The sequence below is a fragment of the Drosophila eugracilis genome, unplaced genomic scaffold, assembly GCF_018153835.1.
Source record: "Drosophila eugracilis isolate 14026-0451.02 unplaced genomic scaffold, ASM1815383v1 contig_952, whole genome shotgun sequence".
Taxonomy (NCBI): Eukaryota; Metazoa; Arthropoda; class Insecta; order Diptera; family Drosophilidae; genus Drosophila; species Drosophila eugracilis.
In genome coordinates, this window is record NW_024573870.1 from 716989 (window position 1) to 735878 (window position 18890).

General features: G+C 40.6%; 2 protein-coding genes across 3 annotated transcripts; both read left to right on the forward strand.

The window, feature by feature from the left end:
• Positions 1-18: 18 nt before the first annotated feature.
• LOC108106872 (alpha-tocopherol transfer protein) lies at positions 19-2597 on the forward strand. 2 transcript variants are annotated; one of them, XM_017214118.2, is made up of 6 exons: positions 19-132; positions 1347-1506; positions 1565-1659; positions 1716-2060; positions 2121-2299; positions 2359-2597. In XM_017214118.2, exons 2-6 carry the CDS (start codon positions 1371-1373, stop codon positions 2474-2476), a joined length of 873 nt encoding a protein of 290 aa, XP_017069607.2. In that variant the 5' UTR covers positions 19-132; positions 1347-1370; the 3' UTR covers positions 2477-2597. The 2 variants fall into 2 exon arrangements, with proteins under 2 accessions (XP_017069607.2, XP_017069604.2); XM_017214115.2 differs by lacking the exon at positions 19-132 and adding an exon at positions 957-1062.
• Positions 2598-8699: 6102 nt separating this feature from the next.
• LOC108106854 (transcription factor MafB) lies at positions 8700-10992 on the forward strand. The gene is given in 3 exon segments (XM_017214097.2): positions 8700-9303; positions 9305-10136; positions 10138-10992. Coding segments are annotated over 3 exon segments (1518 nt in total). The 5' UTR covers positions 8700-9205; the 3' UTR covers positions 10726-10992.
• The last annotated feature ends 7898 nt before the right edge of the window (positions 10993-18890 follow it).

Below are 18890 nucleotides of genomic sequence, written 5' to 3' on the forward strand. Positions count from 1 at the left end.
GCTCAGTTTCAAAGCAAACTTCTGCGATGCCACTTGTGTGCGATCTTTGTTGAGTCGGATTCCCCGTATTACAAGCTAACAAAAAACCGTGACCAGAAACAGTAACCACAACTCGGATAGCGATATTACCTGGTAATGAAAGTGGAGACCTCTAACTAATGGGGTGATCAAGCAGGTGCTGATATAATAACTCATTATCAAAAGCGCTAATTGAGCCCACTATTCTTGTGATTATCGTTAGTTGTGCGAAGACAATTAACGACAACAATAGAGAGTTCATTAACATTTGAACCGAAGTAGTGCCGAAGTAGTTGAGTTAGAAAATTACAATAGGTTACACCCTCGATAACGCCTAGCAGTGTGTAATTAGTCGGAATTTGTTGAATATGATTAAATATTGGCCTAGGCACTTTGCACGATCCACCACGTGTGATATTTTGTGTGTGTGCTGCACTTTGAGATCTCGGTGGTGGCATCATCATTATCTCATAAATACATGTGTCGAAGTCACAACATTGCAACGGACCCCAAGCGACCTGATTAGCCATTGACAAAGTTTGTGGATAGTGGCTTATCAGGGCTCCAATATAACGTAATCGCGGGGTTCGCGAGGGAGCGAGGCTAGGTCTGGAACTGCGATTCGGGGATTGTGATTGGGATCGGGGATCCCGGCCAAGGGCACGACGGAATACACTTTGCAACAAGAAAGCTGCTTTAGTTTTTGTTTACAAATTAACTAACTTAATAGTTTATAATACATTCGTTTAAATAATTGCACTCATTAAAGCCCTATCAATTGGCTTTGGGATTTCCTATAAATAACTAGAGTTCTGTGACATACTGTTATCGGGCGATTAGCTGTCTCCTTTCCGCTATCGCTGAGCTCTCTGATGTCCATTGTTGTTCGGTTTCTAGTTAATATTTATATATTTAATGGTCGCATACATGTGTAACGACAAACATCATTTTGCATGGGACTGGGAACATTTGGCCCGATTCTGATTCCGTTCGGGGGCTCAGTTTCGCACTTGAAGTCGAGCGGATCGCACAGCCCATCAAATGGTAAAAAGAAAAATCACCCATCAATAGCATGCCAATCTGACCTGCAATTGAAATGTCAGCCGGTGGGGGAAAATGTTGTTAACACTGAGATTCCCAGAGGTCGCGAACAGTCATAGGCGTTTTTCACAACCGGTGCTTTGTTTACTTACTAATTAACTATTTATTCGGAACTTTTTGTGATGGGGCGAAACGCGTGTGAATATCGTTTTGGCCGTCTACTTTATAGCCACTTTGTATCTAAGGTTAATGTGGCTTGTTAACACCCACTTTATCTGGCTTTTTAGACGACCCTCAGTGGATCCCGCACCATGCCCGCCATCGAGCACAAGTTGAACATCACCGAAGAGGAGGTTCCACAGCATATTCGTCGACTTGCTGAGGAGCAGGGCGAGTGTCCCAGCTCCAGGGATCAGATCATCGAACAATTCCGCAGCTACATTTTAGGTTTGCTACTATTTATTAAAGCAAATTTGATTTTTTTAAAAACAAAAATACTTTGCAGAACGCAATGAGTGCCAGCCTCACCGTAACGATGCAAAATATTTGGAAAAATTTTTAAGAGCCCGCTACTGGAAAATTGAAAACAGTTACAGATTGGTAAGAAAAGATTTTAAAAACAATTACTTTGACTTACTAAAGTTATTTCCTCTCAGCTATGCAGTTACTATAAGTTCCGGGAACACAACAAAAACTTCTACGAGAAGGTTCGTCCTCTAGATCTGCGTCACATTGGCCAGTCGGATATCCTTACAGTTACTCCTTACCGGGATCAACATGGTCACCGCATACTCATCTATAGATTCGGCCTGTGGCGACCCAACCGTGTGACAGTTGATGATATTTTCCGGGCCACCATTGTCCTACAGGAGTTAGGCAGCTTGGAACCCATTTCACAGATCGTCGGAGGAGTGGGAATCTTTGATCTGAAAGATCTGGGTCTGGAACACATACTCCATTTGAGTCCCAGTGTGGCTCAAAAGATGATTGCCCTCCTAGTGGTAAGTGTGTAGTAAATAAGATTATTTATTTGTTACTTAAAATTGTATTTACCCTTTTAGACTTCCATGCCAATTAGGACATCCGCCCTCCATATTGTGAACCAGAATTGGGTCTTCAATGCGGCATTCAAGATATTTAAGCCCTTCCTCAACTCGGCCATGCGAGAAAAGCTCTACATCCATGGCAGTGATATGACTTCTCTCCACAAGCACATCAATCCAGAACATCTGCCAAAGCGGTGAGTTTTAATGTGTTTTTTTTTTTTTAAATAACTTTACTTTTATACTCTTTTTCCAGTTATGGTGGTCTGCACGAGGATTACTCCTATACACTCTGGCTGGACATGCTGAAGGAGCAATGTTCTGGTAATGGGGTCCAAAAGGATATGGAGCAATTGGGATTTATTTTTGATTAGGCTTTGATCTTAATCTAGTTCGATATACTTGCATGAGCTTCACCAGGCACTAATGGTCTCTCAATTGATTTTTTAAATATTAAAAGGGAATTATAATATTTTTGTAATTTTTTACTCTTATGAAGATTAAACATAAAAGCTATTATTATGTTAGGTTATATTTTAAAAATTAAAAAAATTTCTTTTGAAGAAGTCAAGTACCCGCTTGACGGACAAATCTTTATTAGGTCTCCTCAAATTTCATACCCTATTCGAGGTTAGGTCCCAACCATTTGAGGTTAGAAGCTACATAAATTATAATGCTTCGCACATTTGCCGGCCACATCAATGACCGATGACGACCGAGTCCCGGGGCAATAAAATTTGGTCCTAACCGAATCAAATGGCCCAAAGAATCCCGCAGAAGATTCGTTTCGGTCAGGAAAGTATAGCATATTGGTCCTTCGAGTTTTATGAGATTCGTATGCAAAGTGCGTTAGGTGCCAGAGCGAGACAACTAGCCGCATTCGGTCATTTGCCGTTATGGTAATTGAGTGTTGGACAACGCATAAAATGCAGTCGGTGGCCATAAATATGTTTGCACTCGTCCTATGTCCGGATATGAATGAGAGGGGAGATCAAAGCAGAAGGGAATGGACAGTGGAGATTCCTCCATTTGACCGTTACGAATATGTTTGATATTTTTTATTGAATCCCGTTGTCTCAACATCATCCCCCGGCCTCCGGAAGTCGTTGCCGTCTGCGAACAGCTTACAATAAAAAATAAAACGGTAAAGAACACAACTAGGAAATATTGAGATTGCGACTATGAGATACTCTATAATAACTATGAATTATGAAAATTAATAAAATTTAAAGCTGGATAAAATTTCATGTTTTGTTATTCTTTAATAATAACTTATGATTTTTGATTTAAAACACCTTTTAAAGATACATTTTTGAAAAATGACTTAAATTTTCTGTAAAAAATAGTTTCTAATCCAGCGATAGTTTGCATCTAAGTGAAGGGTATCCGAAGTCTAGATCCGATCTCCGCTTCCCTCTTCTGTGGCCTTGCTTTGCCCTTTGGTCAACGATAGTGAAATTGATTTTCGTGCTACCGGGGGTCGAGGTTGGCATTATAGCTTGAATTGGGGGAGGAGGGCTGTCCATAATCTGTGTGCGTGTTGGGCTTCTGTGTGAGTGCGTATAAAAGGCAGCGACATTTGTGCGATTAAAGCGACAAGATTAAAAAATTTATTGCGCAAATATTTATGGGGGGACAGTAACACACAGTGGCAGTCCGAACGGAAAAAACATTCAGACAAAAAACACATATCGCATAGCCTACATTTTGGGAGGCACGACCGTTGCGCGTTATTAGTTGGCTGTTTGGCTTTTTGGCTTCTGGCCTTTGGCAACACGTGTGTAAGTCGAAACCGAACTGGACATAATTTATGGCTTGCAAACTGAATTTATTCGAATTTTATTGAAAAACAAAGAAAGAAGAAGGCGGACAGAAGGGGCAAAGGATTTGCCTTCTCTAACATGTGGCACACGCTTATAAGGAGCTAAGGTTCTATACTGGCTTTCAAGTTATAAATTCATCTTTAATATTACTATTTTTATAATAGATAAATCTTTTGATTCACCCATTTTGAGTTACTAATTATAATACAAAGTTGTCATCTGCCTTATTAGCGACCTCTAAATTCAATATCCATTCAAACTTAAGCCTCTGATTTGTTATTCTATAGACATATAACACCAATCCCTTTAAGAACTTCCTTATTCCGTACTCATCTACAGCTCACTTCCGAAATTGGCCATATTATCCAGACGACACATTTGGGGGCGTTTCTCTGGCTGTCAACTGTCAACCGAAGGCAGTGTCAAACTGACAGTCGTTGACATCCGTTGACTGTGTACCTGACCTTCAATTTTTCCCTCAGACCAGAAAGGGGTGGGGTCTGTGTTTGCAACCCTAAACGGATAATTGCTTCCTAATGAGCTGGCAAGGGTGACCCCGACCAAAATCAACCCCTCACTCACACCCTTTTCGGGTTTCCTTATCATCGAAAGCAGTTTATCATTCAGCGATTGGCAGGCAGGTCCAAAAGCTAAAAGCAAAACAATGGTAACAAATAAATTATGTCCAGCGATTTGTAAACAAACATCAACTGGTCTAAACGGGGGTCAATATACCCCCAGCCCCGCGAAATGGAGATTGTTTCTGGCGGTGGGGATTTCCATAAATAAGGACCAGACCAGAATAATTGAAATATTTGCTGTCAATTTGTTGACTCCGGAAGACGATGGTTCTGGGCCCGAGGCGAAGGTGTAAGCTGTATAAATGGTGGATCGTTATGGTCCTGTTGCCACAGACACCGATTACCAAAGGTCCTGCCGCAGGACGAAGCCTGTTTGCTCAACGAACGACCGACCACCACCCAAGTGATAAATGGTTGCGAAATTTATTTTCCTTGCACTACCGATTGTGCCAACTGTGTGTGCCAATGGAAATTATATCGTATTAAGTGATATTGAAACATCAAGAAGGAGAAAAATAAGATTTTTGTTTTATTAGAGAAAGAAAAGGTAAGATTTTAAATATTTAATATATTAAAAATCTTAAATTTCATAACTTTTATCCAGTATTAATTGCCTAATAACATTTGGTTGTTCTTGTTCTTCGATTTCTAGTTACAAGTCATTAAACCCGTCGTAAAGAAGTGGGGTTCGAAATGGGGTAAAAAATTGTTGCCTAGCACACAGGCGACCCCCAATCGAGTTGCACTCCCGCCGAGATGTGCACTGAGACATGTGGATAAGAGCAGGAGGTCGGTGGCTTTTCACTGGGGTACGGAAGGTAAATTGACATGAGCATGTCAACGTTTTTTGTTTTTTCCTCTTTTTTCAAAATCGATTTTCTGTAGATTTACCAGAAATTGTTTGTGATAAAACACGACTTTACTTCGTGCTTAAAGTGCACTTCAGGCGATGATCTGTGGGAATCTGCGGGGGGAGGAACTGCCGGGTACAATCAATCACATCACATCACCACATGGCAGAATGGCGGCCACGTTTGAGCGCCTTTTTTCCCCGCAGTAAGTTGTAATGCTGCCTAATCCGGCGTAATAAACATTGTCAAATGCGTTCACTCGATGCGGGAGGACATCATTATTGACATCAACATACACATCATCATCGTCGTCAACAATTGAAATGCAATTGAAAGGAATCGCGTACAAATATTTGCACTCGGATTCAACGGCGGTTGACAATGCCAGCCCTTCGAAATGGATGCAAATGAGAAGATATAAAAACGAGTTAGATCTTGGCTGGATAACACGACTGAAAAATACATTAGGTTATTGATTATTTTATAATGACAATATTAGTGACAAATTAAAGAAATACTTGAAGGTCTCTTAATCTCGTAATATAACAATTTATTAATTTTTGATAAAAGTATGTTTCAGGTTTAAAGATCATTGATGTTGAAGGGATTATCCTCTACCCAAAAATCAAAACCCCTGAGCACCCTCATTCCACCAAAAACATTGCATACTTTCAGGCACGGGGTTAAGTGCAAATAAGAGAATCGAAAAGTTTGCTAACACGTGGCCGAAGCCCTGAACTCCACCGAACTGACTCTTTTCGAGTTGGTTATTAAAAATATTTTTAATTGGCCGCAGATAAATATTTGCACACCTTTAACCCTTTTTAATATGCTTAAGTGCTGCTCCTGTCTGACCGGACTATGCATCTCTCTCTTCCTCGGTTTTCCATCCCAGCTTTTCTGTCTTCCTCTGGTTAAGCGCCCTTAAACCCCGCATCTACTGGAAATCAACACAGACAACCAAATGGAGCATACAGAGGATAATTCGATTGTGTTCAATTTAATTTTGACAAGCTTCAATGAAGCCTAGTACCCCCCTTTCCACCCTAGCATTTTCCTTTGCATTTCCCCTCCCACAGCCGTTGATTTGATTTTGTTTTATGTTTTTCCTGCTGGCAGAAAGCGGCCAAGAAGAATCCTGTTTTATGCCTCCATCCGCCCCTTTCGCAATTCCCTTCGACACAACAATTGCGTGGAGAATGGGTGTGTGCCAGGGGATGTCGAGGGTGGTGGGGGTCACGGCTACAAGGCCCAGTTGTCGCAGCAGCAAGTGGAACAAAGTTTTTGTGGTCACTTTTGCGGCTCATAAGCTGGCCAGATACGGGAATAGTTCTCTGGGGGAAGTAGTTCATTGAAATGTTCTACTGGAGAATAAAAAAGGTTTGAATATCAATGTCTTTAAATTTAATGGATTTCCATTATTAATAACTGTAACTAAGATAGTTTAATTTTTATTAGCAAAAGTTGGAAGAAACATTCTTAATTTAATATATTATATATCTAAAAAATCTGAATTTGAAGGCATAACTTCAACTTTTCAAAGTAATACTATTATCAACGGATTTTTAGAGGAAAATATGTGTTTAAAAAGCAAAAATTTAGGAAATAAGAAAGAAAATTGTTCAATATATATGTGTCCAATTTTTATGTTTAAAGTTTAATTAATTTTAATATCACAACGGTTAATGCATATCTTAGTACTAAACACGAAAAATAATAACAAAATATTATAATAATTTAAAGTTAGTCTAAATGAAAGCATTTGCTAGCACATATTCCATTCCGCACCTTCTGGCGACCCAGAACTTGTTGCACAAACAAAGCAGGAGCCTCTCAATCTCTGCTCATATCTCACAACAATATTACATCACAGAAATCTGTTTGGCCAACGAAGCCAAAACATTTGCTCAAATCAAAAATAAAAGAAAAAAAAAACAAAAGGAGACCAAATTAAAGTAAAACAAGAGCATCCTATGTCCAAGATGGGTTGTTTGGAGGCTGGTAAGGTCTGCATGTCCGATTTCGCTGGCTCAGCTAGAAAATGCACCTGTGCACCATGGAATCCTTTGGCTAAAGCAAACACACACACACACTCTCGCACACACACACACATACCATATAGAGTAGGGAGTGTATTATATACGAGCCAAAACAAATCGAGCGACTTATCTCGGCTAAAACATCTCCCATTGACTTATGCACTGGAAAATGGAACAGTGGATGTGGATGGTTCCTGGTTGAGTTTGTGTTTGTGCGACCCATTCCTGCGGAAACATTCCTATACCGTTATATGGATATATATCCATCTCCATCTCCATCTCCGACTTCTTATGGCAATGGCCAGCCAAATGAGACTGGAAATTGGCGAATGGGGCTATGTAGGAATTTCCGTGGTAGTTGCTCATAAATATTCAGACACCCATACATAAGCAGTTGGGGAGAGCGCACAGATACACAGATACAAGGGCAAAGTGGGCGGAGCCGACACAGCATAAGGTGTGTCTGTGTGTCTATGTGTGCCATTTTTTATGCGCTCCATGGCAATTCAAAACGCCTACTTCAAGAGCTCTGCCAAAATGAACCGAGCAGCCACAAACAGCAACAACAACAGATGGAATTCCACCCCAAAGCATAGATTTGTGCTCCTGCACAGTGGATCCGTCATGGCAACATTGATTTGTTTTTTTTAATATTTTGATTAAATTATTATTAAACTCAAAAAATATCTTTCAGATAGAAAACTATCTTATCTTATTACCTTATATATAAATCATATTTTTAAGCTCGAATCCTAAATTTATAAGAATATTCCAAATTGAATGTAAGTATTTATAACATCTGGTCCCACTGTGCAGTACCCTCTATCTACGAAGCTTTCCTGGCTCTGGCTTTTGTTGTTGTGAGAGAGAAGCAGCCGGCAAAGGCAGCAACAACAATAACTGTATCGCGAAAGGGTGCCTTAGCTCTCCGCTCTTTTGCTCGCTCTCTCTCTCTCTCGCCGACAAGTGCTTTCCCTTCCCTTCCAATGGCACTTCCATTTCCACATCTAGTTCCATTTCCAGCAGGAGCCCTCGGAGCAAAAAGCCATCAGCGAATGGCGTTCGAGCTCGGTTTGGTTTTTGTTGTGTTGGTCGGCTTTTCGGTTTTGGCAAGTCGTTTTGTTTGTCGGCTGGTGGCTTTATGGGAATGGATGTATAAGTATGGGTTCGGGTATGGCTATGGGTATGGGTGTGGGTGTATGGGTGTGGGATTGGGTGTGCGCGCGTTTCGCTGCCATTCCTAACTAAGTTAACATCCAGGGAGCAGAGAATCCAGAGCAGAGCTTCCAGAGCAGTGCCACCCTTCAGTCAGAGTCAGTCCGGCCGTAGTTGAACCGGACCCGGAGTTCAGTCGCCACCGTTAACTCTTTCAAATTGGACGCGAAAAGCGCGTTCGGGAAACTAGTGACCGAGTTAGAAAGAGAGAGAGAGAGAGAGCGAGCTTATAAAGAAAGCCCCAAAGTGTGGAAAGTGATCGCAAAAATTCAATTTAAATTGATATTTAAATATAAAAAAATAAAATTTAAATAATAAAAAGCTAAGAAATAATCCATATTACTCTTAACTTCAGTAATTAAGCAAAGAAATCTTAAGAAAAATCTTTGTTGAGCGGAAAAATAATTAAGTCAGGAAAAAGAAAAACATCATCTTTTTTATGATTAACTCAAATTAAAACTTAAAAAAAACCAATAAATATTTGCCGTTAGCCCTGATCGCGTAGTTGACGTTCAAAACCACCCACCAATCACCACGGCCACTCCCTTGCATGTGAGACCCGTAATCGACCCTCTCCGGTCCCTGGTCGATCCAATGAAAATGGAAGATCCCACCATAAACGACACGTATGTGCAGGAGTTCGATCTGCACCACCTGGAAGTGGGCGGAAATGGAGCTGGCCAGGCTCACGGCGGGCTCCCAAGTGACCACAATTGGTCATGTGAAGCGCGAGGATCACAGTCCGCCGCAACCGGTGGCCGTTAAGTGGACAACGATCCACGGCGAGCCTACAAATCCGGATGATGAAGCCGAATCGCTGCCACTTTCTGGACCAGAACCCGCCGGAGCCGTAGAGGTCTCCCCGTCGCCGCACATCAAGCTTAGGTCATTTTCCGGTCACAATTGGCACATGGACGAGAGGCGCCTGCAACCACTATCACCGCCACCGGAGCAATATGGTCCATTGCCTGGCCAAGCGATCCTGGTTAACACATCTTCGGGAGCAGCGGGAGTACCGGGCGGAGTTCCCTCAACGCCGCCGGAAACACCACCCGTAGTGGGTTCGCCCACGGGCAGCAGCAGTTGTCCGGCACAGACTTATGCCCACCATTATGCCCGGAACCCGGTTAGTTCCGTTTCTGCCTCAGCCGCCGCAGCAGCTGCCGCTTCCGCCGGAGCTGCTTCGGTGAGTGCCGGACTGAGCCACGACATGATGTGGCTGACAAATTCGATACGGGCGGAGCCACAGCCTCTGGACCTAAGACCTTTGCCCTATCCGGGATCCCAGGAGGAGGCAGAAGAGTGGGACAGACAGCGGGATTACGCCCTGCATGCGGCGGCTCATCACCACCATCACGGACAGCCGCTGATGCAAGCACAACATCATCCGCATGGCCACGGCGGACATCCCCATCAGGTGATGCTGCAGCAGGGCAAATATCCGCATCATCATCACCACCACTTCCACAATCTAGAACTGACACCCATCAATGTCCATGCGAATTCATATGGCAGTGGTCCTGGACCCTTTCACACCCACCTGCGTCCAGCCCCAAGTGCCCAGCAATGGGAGTGGCAGCAGCGGAGGAGGCGGAGGCACTGGTAGTGGCAGCGGAGGTCCTGGCAGCGTGGGTGGTGGATCCTGCGTAATCACTCGGGCTGCCCTCCAACCCTGCCGACCACTTTCTGCCAGCTCAACAAGATCCTCAAACAACATGTCCCCTAGAACCTGTTCCGGTGCCTACAGCAATGCCACGCTGGAGGATTGCCTCAATGACGACATGTTGACCACATTGACGGTCAGGGAGCTAAATAAACGCCTTCATGGCTGCCCACGCGAGGAGGTAGTGCGTCTGAAGCAGAAAAGGCGCACCCTAAAGAATCGCGGCTATGCCCAGAATTGCCGATCTAAACGTCTGCATCAGCGCCACGAACTGGAGAAGGCCAATCGCGTGCTCAACCAGGATCTGCACCGTCTGAAAGTTGAGTACTCGAGGGTATGTCAGGAGCGAGATGCCCTCATGCAACGGCTGCAGCGGGTGGGCGCTGCAAATGGCGGTGCAGGTGGATCCACCGGTGGCGATAGCCAAAGTTCCCCGGAATTCTACCTTTGACGCCAACTGGCGGCGGCCAGCGGCTCTTCCGCATCATCATCATCCTCCTCGCAGCAGCACCACCAGCAACTCCATCTCCAGCATCGGGGTGCGCAATGGAATACCCAGCAGCTGGTTAACTAAATGAAAAGCTTTTTGGGTTTAAGGTATTCCTTTAAAGGGTTAAAGTTTGTGTCCAAGTAGAGTTGGGAGTTTCTAGAGGTTCTTCTTAGGTTTTAAAGTAAATTTTTAAAGTACATTTTTAGATATTCAAAAATATTTTTTAAAAAATTTAAAGGGTTTGATCAAAGAGTTTTAAATAAAATGTATTTATTTCCAAAAATATATTAAACTTCTTTTTTACATTCAAAATAATTAATATGCCTAGAATTTTTATAGGGAAATACATATTAACTTTAAGTTTTTACTTTGAAATTTGATTTTAACTTTTCAACTAAAAAAACCCATTCTCATAACCACCACTGTTGATATTTATTCACGCGATTTAGCTATGTTAAAAACTCTTTGAATAGTTTTTATAATTATAAATAATTTTACTAAAAATTCTTTAAATTACATTTTGTTTTTCATCTTTAAAATGCATGTGCAGAAAAACATTAATTTAAAAACATTTCCGTTTAATCATTAGGGCTAGAAAATATACCTCTTTCAAGGAATTCTGTTGAACTTTTTTACTACGAAATTTTTGAATGGGGTTTTTTCAAGCGTTTAAATCTTTACTATATTAATTGCGACAATAAATTCCGATTGAATATCAGTTTGAGAACTTCGAAAGTGATCGACAGAGATTGAAAATAGATAGGGAGAAAAGTGAGAGATAGAGAGAGTGCATGTTTGGATGGAACTTTTGCTGATTATCAGTCTGACTAAGGCAAAGATCGATTATAAATAAAACTAATTCGAACTCGTATGTATAAAGGACAAACATTGTATAAAACAAAGAAACAAAAACAAAGAAAGAACAAAAAAAAACAGAGTAAATTAAAACTAGCAGCTTCTGATTAACAATCGCTACATTATTACAAATTACGAGTTAGTAACACACGCTTATTTGTTGATTAGTTCTAGCCTTAGTTTCTCTACTAGTATTAAGCGAGAGCAGAAGCGAATAATAATATCATAGATGCGATAGTTCTTCTTAGAGGCCGTCTTTCCGTTTCCGTTTAAGCCGCCACACCACCCCACACACCCCTTCAGTAAGCAATAAAATTAATAAAACTAAAGGTTGTATTACGTTTAAATGCCGCAAAGAAAAAAACTTAACTTAACCGACGTTGTATAAAGTGAAACTGGAACGAAACGAAGAGGAAAACTCAACTGGAAGCAAACTAAACAAACAAGTCCTATACATTGTAATAAGCACTGAGAACGATAATGGAAAATGTAAATACACCCAGACATTCTTGTAAATTTTAAGATTTTTTGAAACGATTCAAATTTCTGTCTTTGTGAAACTAGAAAAGAAAAACACGAATACTGAACGCAAAAAATTTAAGATAATTTAATAACTAAAAACAATTGTGAGTAGTCGATAAGTGTGCATAAAACAATTTAGTAATAAATAAATCTAAATTAAAGCATAAAATAAATGGATGTATTTTATTGAGATGGTAATGTTGATTAACATTAAAGGTACAGGATTGGATGGTCGCTAAGACCTCAGCTTGAAGGTTTCACATTGAAAAATATTACTCTTAGATGAAGATGATTAAATAATAATTTGGTTGGTTTACTAAGAATTTTTGATATAACATCATTATAGTTTTTGAATTGTAGGTTGTTTCTTATGTTTGCGATAAAATTGGAATCAAATTTTGTTTTACAAAAGATTTTGATCTTCTTCTACTCAAATCTAGACTTTAAAAACTACCGATTAGTTCTCCGTTTCCATCATAGATTGGCTCAGATCTCTTGGACTTCCAAGAAGATTACTTTTCTGTGTGGTCTGTCGGCATGGATAAATGGGCTTTCGGCGACGACGACCACCGCGGGCAACAGTTTAAGAATCAAAACAAACATCTCGAACCCTCTCTAGAGGCCCCTCCGATAAGTTCTGTCAACAAACTTTGGTCGCGTAACGGCGCATGCAGGAGCAATCGAGGAGGATGCTGGAGCCGAGCTGCAGCATTGAATTACAATCATCAACATGGAGATCAACATCAGAGGCAATCTGCAATCTGGGTACTTTGAATGCCACCAAGACTCAATGGAGGCGGCGTAATTCGGCAATGAGATGAGGCCCATATCTACATTTAGCCTCCGCTTTTCCCGCCTTTCCCTGTAAATCTTCATTAACAAAAATTAGGTTCTTCCAGCTTGTTTGTTTTTTTTTTTTTTTGAACGGCACTCGCGGCGGTCTTTTCAGATTTTGGTTTTGAATTTATTATTTTTATTTTGATCATATGAATTTCCTGCCCTACCAAGAACTCGAACTCGAATCTCCCTCCCCAACGATAGCCCACGACTTAGGAGTTTATGTAACCAGACGATCGAAGAGTTGCACAAGAATTTTTGTTGAAATTGGTTTTTTTTTTTTTTGGGGTACGACTGATGGCGATCGCCATCAAGTGGCCATTTTACTTTGTTTTCTTGGGACTTTTTATTTATTTTTTTTCTAGCTTAATTCTCTGCCAGCAGGAAGTGTCAAATTTCGATTTCATTTTGCGCATGCAATAAAAATGATGGAAAAACTTTAGACAGAATTGGAATCAAGGGATAGGGAGGCAAGGAAAGAGTTTTAACGGTATGGAAAATATGTTATTTATTAAAAATTAGTATAAAGTTCAGAGAATCAAGAAATATGGCTAAGGTGTTAAAAATCCTTCATTATCTGCAGTTTTCTGGGGCATTAAACTTAGTTTTCTTTTTAAGAGACACTAATATCTGAAGCATTTACATAATATTTAAATTACTTAGAGATTTGTTTATTTACTATTTGGTACATTAGACTACTTATTTTTAAACAAACCAAAAATATTTCAAAATTTTTCCCCGCCCTTCAACATTTCACTTTCATTGATCGCATACTTAGACTTTCTGGCTCAGAACCAATCCGATGGCAATTTCAACTCGGATTCCTATTCCTCTTGAGGTCTGCGACATTTTGTGAATCGACTTCAAGTGCAGATTAAACAATAATTATGAAATTCTGATGCAAATCGCCGGCGACAGAAAGTCTCCTTGCCCCCGGCTCCCTTACCATGGACTTCTTGTCATATTTCCAGCCCCAGGCCAGACACGAGTGAAATCCAGAGGAGAGAAAGGCAGGCAGCCAGAGTGGATGTCAAGAGTGGATGAATAGAAGGAGTGGGTCTTCGGGGAGAGATGCTTTGAGTGGCCGGCATCTTGTCAAATTTATAGACACGGCAATGACAATCGGTAAATTGTCATGGCCATGGGGCTAAGTTCATCTTGGGCATAATCAGTGCTTAGGGGCAGAACCCGAACCCATAATCGTACCTCTAACCCGAACCAAAAAACCATCTCGGACAACTGGGATGATTGTCAACATTATTATGGTCCACACACACACACCGTTTGATTATGCTGTGCATTCGGGGCACTCTTTTTATGCCTGCACTGCGACGTGTGACGGCTTTGATGAGACATACACTGGGAGAAAAACTTACTATAAAGTAAAAACATCACAAATCAAGATAATTTAGCTTAAACATGAAATCAGATACTTAAATTTACAAGTTATGAAATGATAAATGTTCATTTTTTTTTAAACCATAAGAAACTTTTATTAATATTAAGCAGTTAAGCAGTTAAAATAAACTCTTTGAAAAACTTAAAAATAAATATTTAATAATCTTTATCTCGAAAAAATACATAAAAAATATCAAATTAATTAAAAAAATCAGATTTCTTTAAGTGTAGCTTTCAGATCTGATGGTTTTTGGAGGGGGAATATCTTCTTGGTTTGCGGGGTGGTGCTTTTTTTATGATGCTCCTCAAGTGGACGAGGATGAAGCAGCGTCGAACGACACGCTTAAGTGGCTCGCATACGTCGCCCCACACCCCTCCCTTGTGGACTGGTCTTAATTCAATCGATAGTTCACACATGTAATCGCATGGCCCGATGATTGGGGGGCTTCTTCCTGCATTTTACTTTTACTCCTTGTCTACCCGATTTTCCGCTTTTCTTTCGGTTTGCATGCCAAACACGTAGCGTTGACATTGAAATGGGTGGGGATTGGGGGTATGTCTTGTTCCTATTCTCTGATCTGACTTTAACCTTAAATCGTTAACACATTAGTTTTCCAGCCTTAGTTGCCGAGTCACTCGACTCATTAGCTTAATGAAGAGCGGCGACCAAGTCCTTCAGAAGCTCATTAGCTGTCGAATTGTTTTGTCCTCGAAAGTTTTTCACCAAAATATGCTCGTAAATCTCGATTTGGCAGGCAGGAAAAAGGGAAATTTATCTCGCCAAAGGACAAGTGCCAAAAAGTTTTCCACCAAAAGCCTATCAATCATTGATGTGTGTGTGGATATTTTTGATACTATACGGGAAGCCTTTAAAGATTGAAAAGTATCTAAAGGAGGCTGGTAAACTATTTAGGTATCTTAGCTTATTAATGGCTAAGTATTTAAGTCAAAAATATAACTAAATAAAACCTACTTTAATCTACTCTAGAACTTTCTTATTTTTAATCCATAAAATCCTCAAAGAATTTCCTTACAACCATTGTTAATCTGGAAAATTTAATCTCTACATCTGTCACCTCCTTTCCTCACTAAATTCCTCCCATTTCTAATCTGTGGGCTGGCATCTTGTACGAGTCCAAAAGTTCTTCCTCTCCCACAAAGAATCCTCATCCTCATCATCAAACTGGGTCCATTGTCTTGCGTTTTTTTATTGATGGGCTGCCTTGACTGTTTTTTACGACTTCACCCCGGCCTGGTGGTGAATGGTCAGTGTCAGTGTTCAGTGTTCAGTGTTCAGTGTCATCCCCTCCATAGTTCCAATCTTTTCCAAAGGCATCCATGTACTTCCTTGGCCGTGCAGCTCTATCGGTCGTCCCCAAGGCGATTTTCATACTTGGACATCCGTTTGCAATGTATCTTTATCGTTTTATACCGCTTCCGTGGCCAGGACATGGACTCCTTCGGCGTCGCATAATTTCCGTAATGACCAATGATATAAATGGAACTCATTTGCCAGTAGCCCCCTCCCCTCGCTAGCTCCCTGGCTCCCTGTTGTATTGATGCGCTGCCGTAAATCGCTTTGCACCCCTTCCCCAGGCTCCAAGTTACAAGTTATCCTGGACGTGGACGACTTCGACTCCTTTAACGTTTGTAATAATAAATTAAATCACATTTCGGAATTTTTTCTTTGTGTTATACCCTAACTGTGGGTTACATAAGCTATATAAAGGTTGGGTTGTTAGTTATTTGATTTAAGGGTTTGCAATTTTCAAGATTATTATCGCTTAAACTGATAATAATTTAAGAAAATAACAAAAAGAAAGTATAAAAGTCGAAGTTTGGTAGTCAAAAAGGTAGAATTTGTTATATTTTATATAAACATATTTACACAGAATTAGTAAGTAAGTGTATTGATAATTTTTAGTCAGATAGCGAACTTAAATCTTCGCCATAAGAAGAAAATCTTCCGTTTTTTAGCTCACTTGGTGTGCTGCCATGTGTGTGGGTCCCTGCATGATGGCTCTCCGGTTCATTGGCTGTGGCCCATAAAAAGAGGCAAGTGGTGGAGGGCGAGTCCGTAGCATAAAGCATATGAAGACATTTGCCTTTGCCTTCGACTCCGGGCCATTACAAATTGGTTGAATTTGATTTTGGCCCAAAAGAAAAAGAGAACTGCGGTGTCCACTGTTCGGTGGCTTGGTCGTTGGGTGATGGGGCGAAACTATTCTGGGGCAACCTTCGACGAGCTGTGGATTTTAGCAGAAGGTTGAACCAGTTGGTAAATGCCCCGCCGTCGCCGCCGCCGAAGCCTCAATCTAGAACCGAAAAGCAAGAACCAGGTAGTGCTGGCGACACAGGTGCATCAAAATTGTTTTTTTCTTGCCTCCATTAAGTTTTTCTTTTCGCTTTTCATTTCGGTGTATTATATTCTTTTTTAGTATTATTGTTTTTTCTTCACTCCGAGCTGGGTGTTTTCTTTCCGCCGATTCGGCAGATTTATTCTGTTGTTGTTCTTTTTTCCCCTTTGGAGTGGCTTATGCAAAAAGCCAAACAAAATGCCACCGCTAGCCAAAGCTAGATGAGTAATGAGTACACTTCAACATGGCTTAAGATCGGATATGCATATTTATATATATCTTAGGAGTGCTGTTTATAATGACAGCAAGGTTCTAGGAAACTCTGGTGGAATGTGCCAGGCCATCTTTCACAGATAAGCCAAAAAGTTTCGTTGATAAGAAAATGTTTAGAGTCTAGACAATGGAAATTTAGGAACTTATAAAATGGGTGTCTTATAGCTAGTATTCTTGGAAAGTTAAGAAATATTTTGCAGGTATATTAAAAGATCTTAGAAATGAATATTTTTAAAGTACTCCCACATTTTTGTAAACAACGATCATAAAATAATTTTCAGATTATTGTGTAGACTCTCGGTTACCTCGAAAAGTGTAGAACAACCGTGGGAACATAAACAGCGGCTTTCCTCACGTTCCGTTTGCATATATATATAAACATATATATATAAATAAATATTTTAGAGTATAAATGAAACCTAAAGACATTACACAACTCAGACAAGTGCAATTAGAGCTTACTGATCGTCGATCAGGGTGCTGAAATCAAATGGCCAAAATTCTGATATCATTTGCTATATAGGTGACTCTTTTCATGTGATCTTTGATGACTTTAGAATGAATTTATTGGAATATCTGAAAACATTTTAAGAAGGATATGTTTCAGACAAACTTCCTAGTTTTTTCTTTAGATTCATAGCACCCAAAATCTTGATTAATCACAGCTATACTTTAGCAAGCGATTAAAATTAATCATTGTTAGTTCCTGAGACTAATTTACTCACGAAAAGGTATCACCTTAGTGCTGCTCGATTAGTGCTGATTAGGAAAAACGGCAAAAAATAAAAAAAAAAAACATACCGGAGTTTGCAAAACGAGGCGTATGAGGGGGGACTTTCAACCGCTCGTGTCAGCATTCTGAGGTCGACGCTGTCGGTCGATGAACTCAATGGCGGAAAACTAAAATAAAAAAAAAAAGCGTTAAACAAAAATAACAACAAAAGTGATTGCAATAGCAAAATAGCAATATCAAGTCGAGCTCTTTCTCTGCGAAAAGACTACAACAAATTGCACGCGCGACTTGCGCTCATAATGAGGTTACAAAACATTTAATATATTTGTATATTTTTTTTTATTATTTTAAATAAATCAATTTGCGTTTTTCGCCAACATATTGTTATCAGAGCAAGCAACTTAAAAAAATGATTGAAAACAACACAGAAAAAAGAGACAACTTTTGCGCAAAAAATCAAACTGCTGAATTGGCAATAAAGTCGAGAAGGAGAAAAAAAAGTGAATCGATTGCAGGGATCAGCATTCCGTCAATTCGCCGCTTAATTTATTTATTGTTCTCGTCGACGGCTGTAAATGCAATTTGATGATTTAATTAATATTGAATTACATTGCCATTAAGACCGGCCCGATAATTATACAATCTGTAGCCGGGCAATTCGATTACAGGACTGGGAAGCAGCTCTGTCTACCCTTTTTCTCTCTCTGAATGTGTTGGGGTGGTACTGTACCTGGCCGGAATGTTCGCCTTAATTTATGCCAGGGCAAATATTTAGCCAACAAACACACACAACTTTGGCCTGGCCTGGCTTATTAATTAAGAGAGCGACCCGTAGACTCAGACGAACACACAGTTTCCTCCATGTCCTCCATGGCTATGCCCCCCCGCCATCTCTCCGTCCGGAAATCGGGAAATCATAAAAGCGTAAAATCGAAATGCCGCCATTCCCCGTGGTGGCTGCCAAGCTGACTACTTACTGTTTCTGTTTCTGTCCTGTCTGCTGTGTTACTCCTCCGGCTCCCGGCTCCCCTTTATTAACACGCATATCAATTCATTTTGATTGTAATTTATGCCGTAGCCAATCGCTGCATATCGCTCACATCATGCCCCCCATCCCTTCCCTTTTACAGACGGGGTAATAAAATTATTGT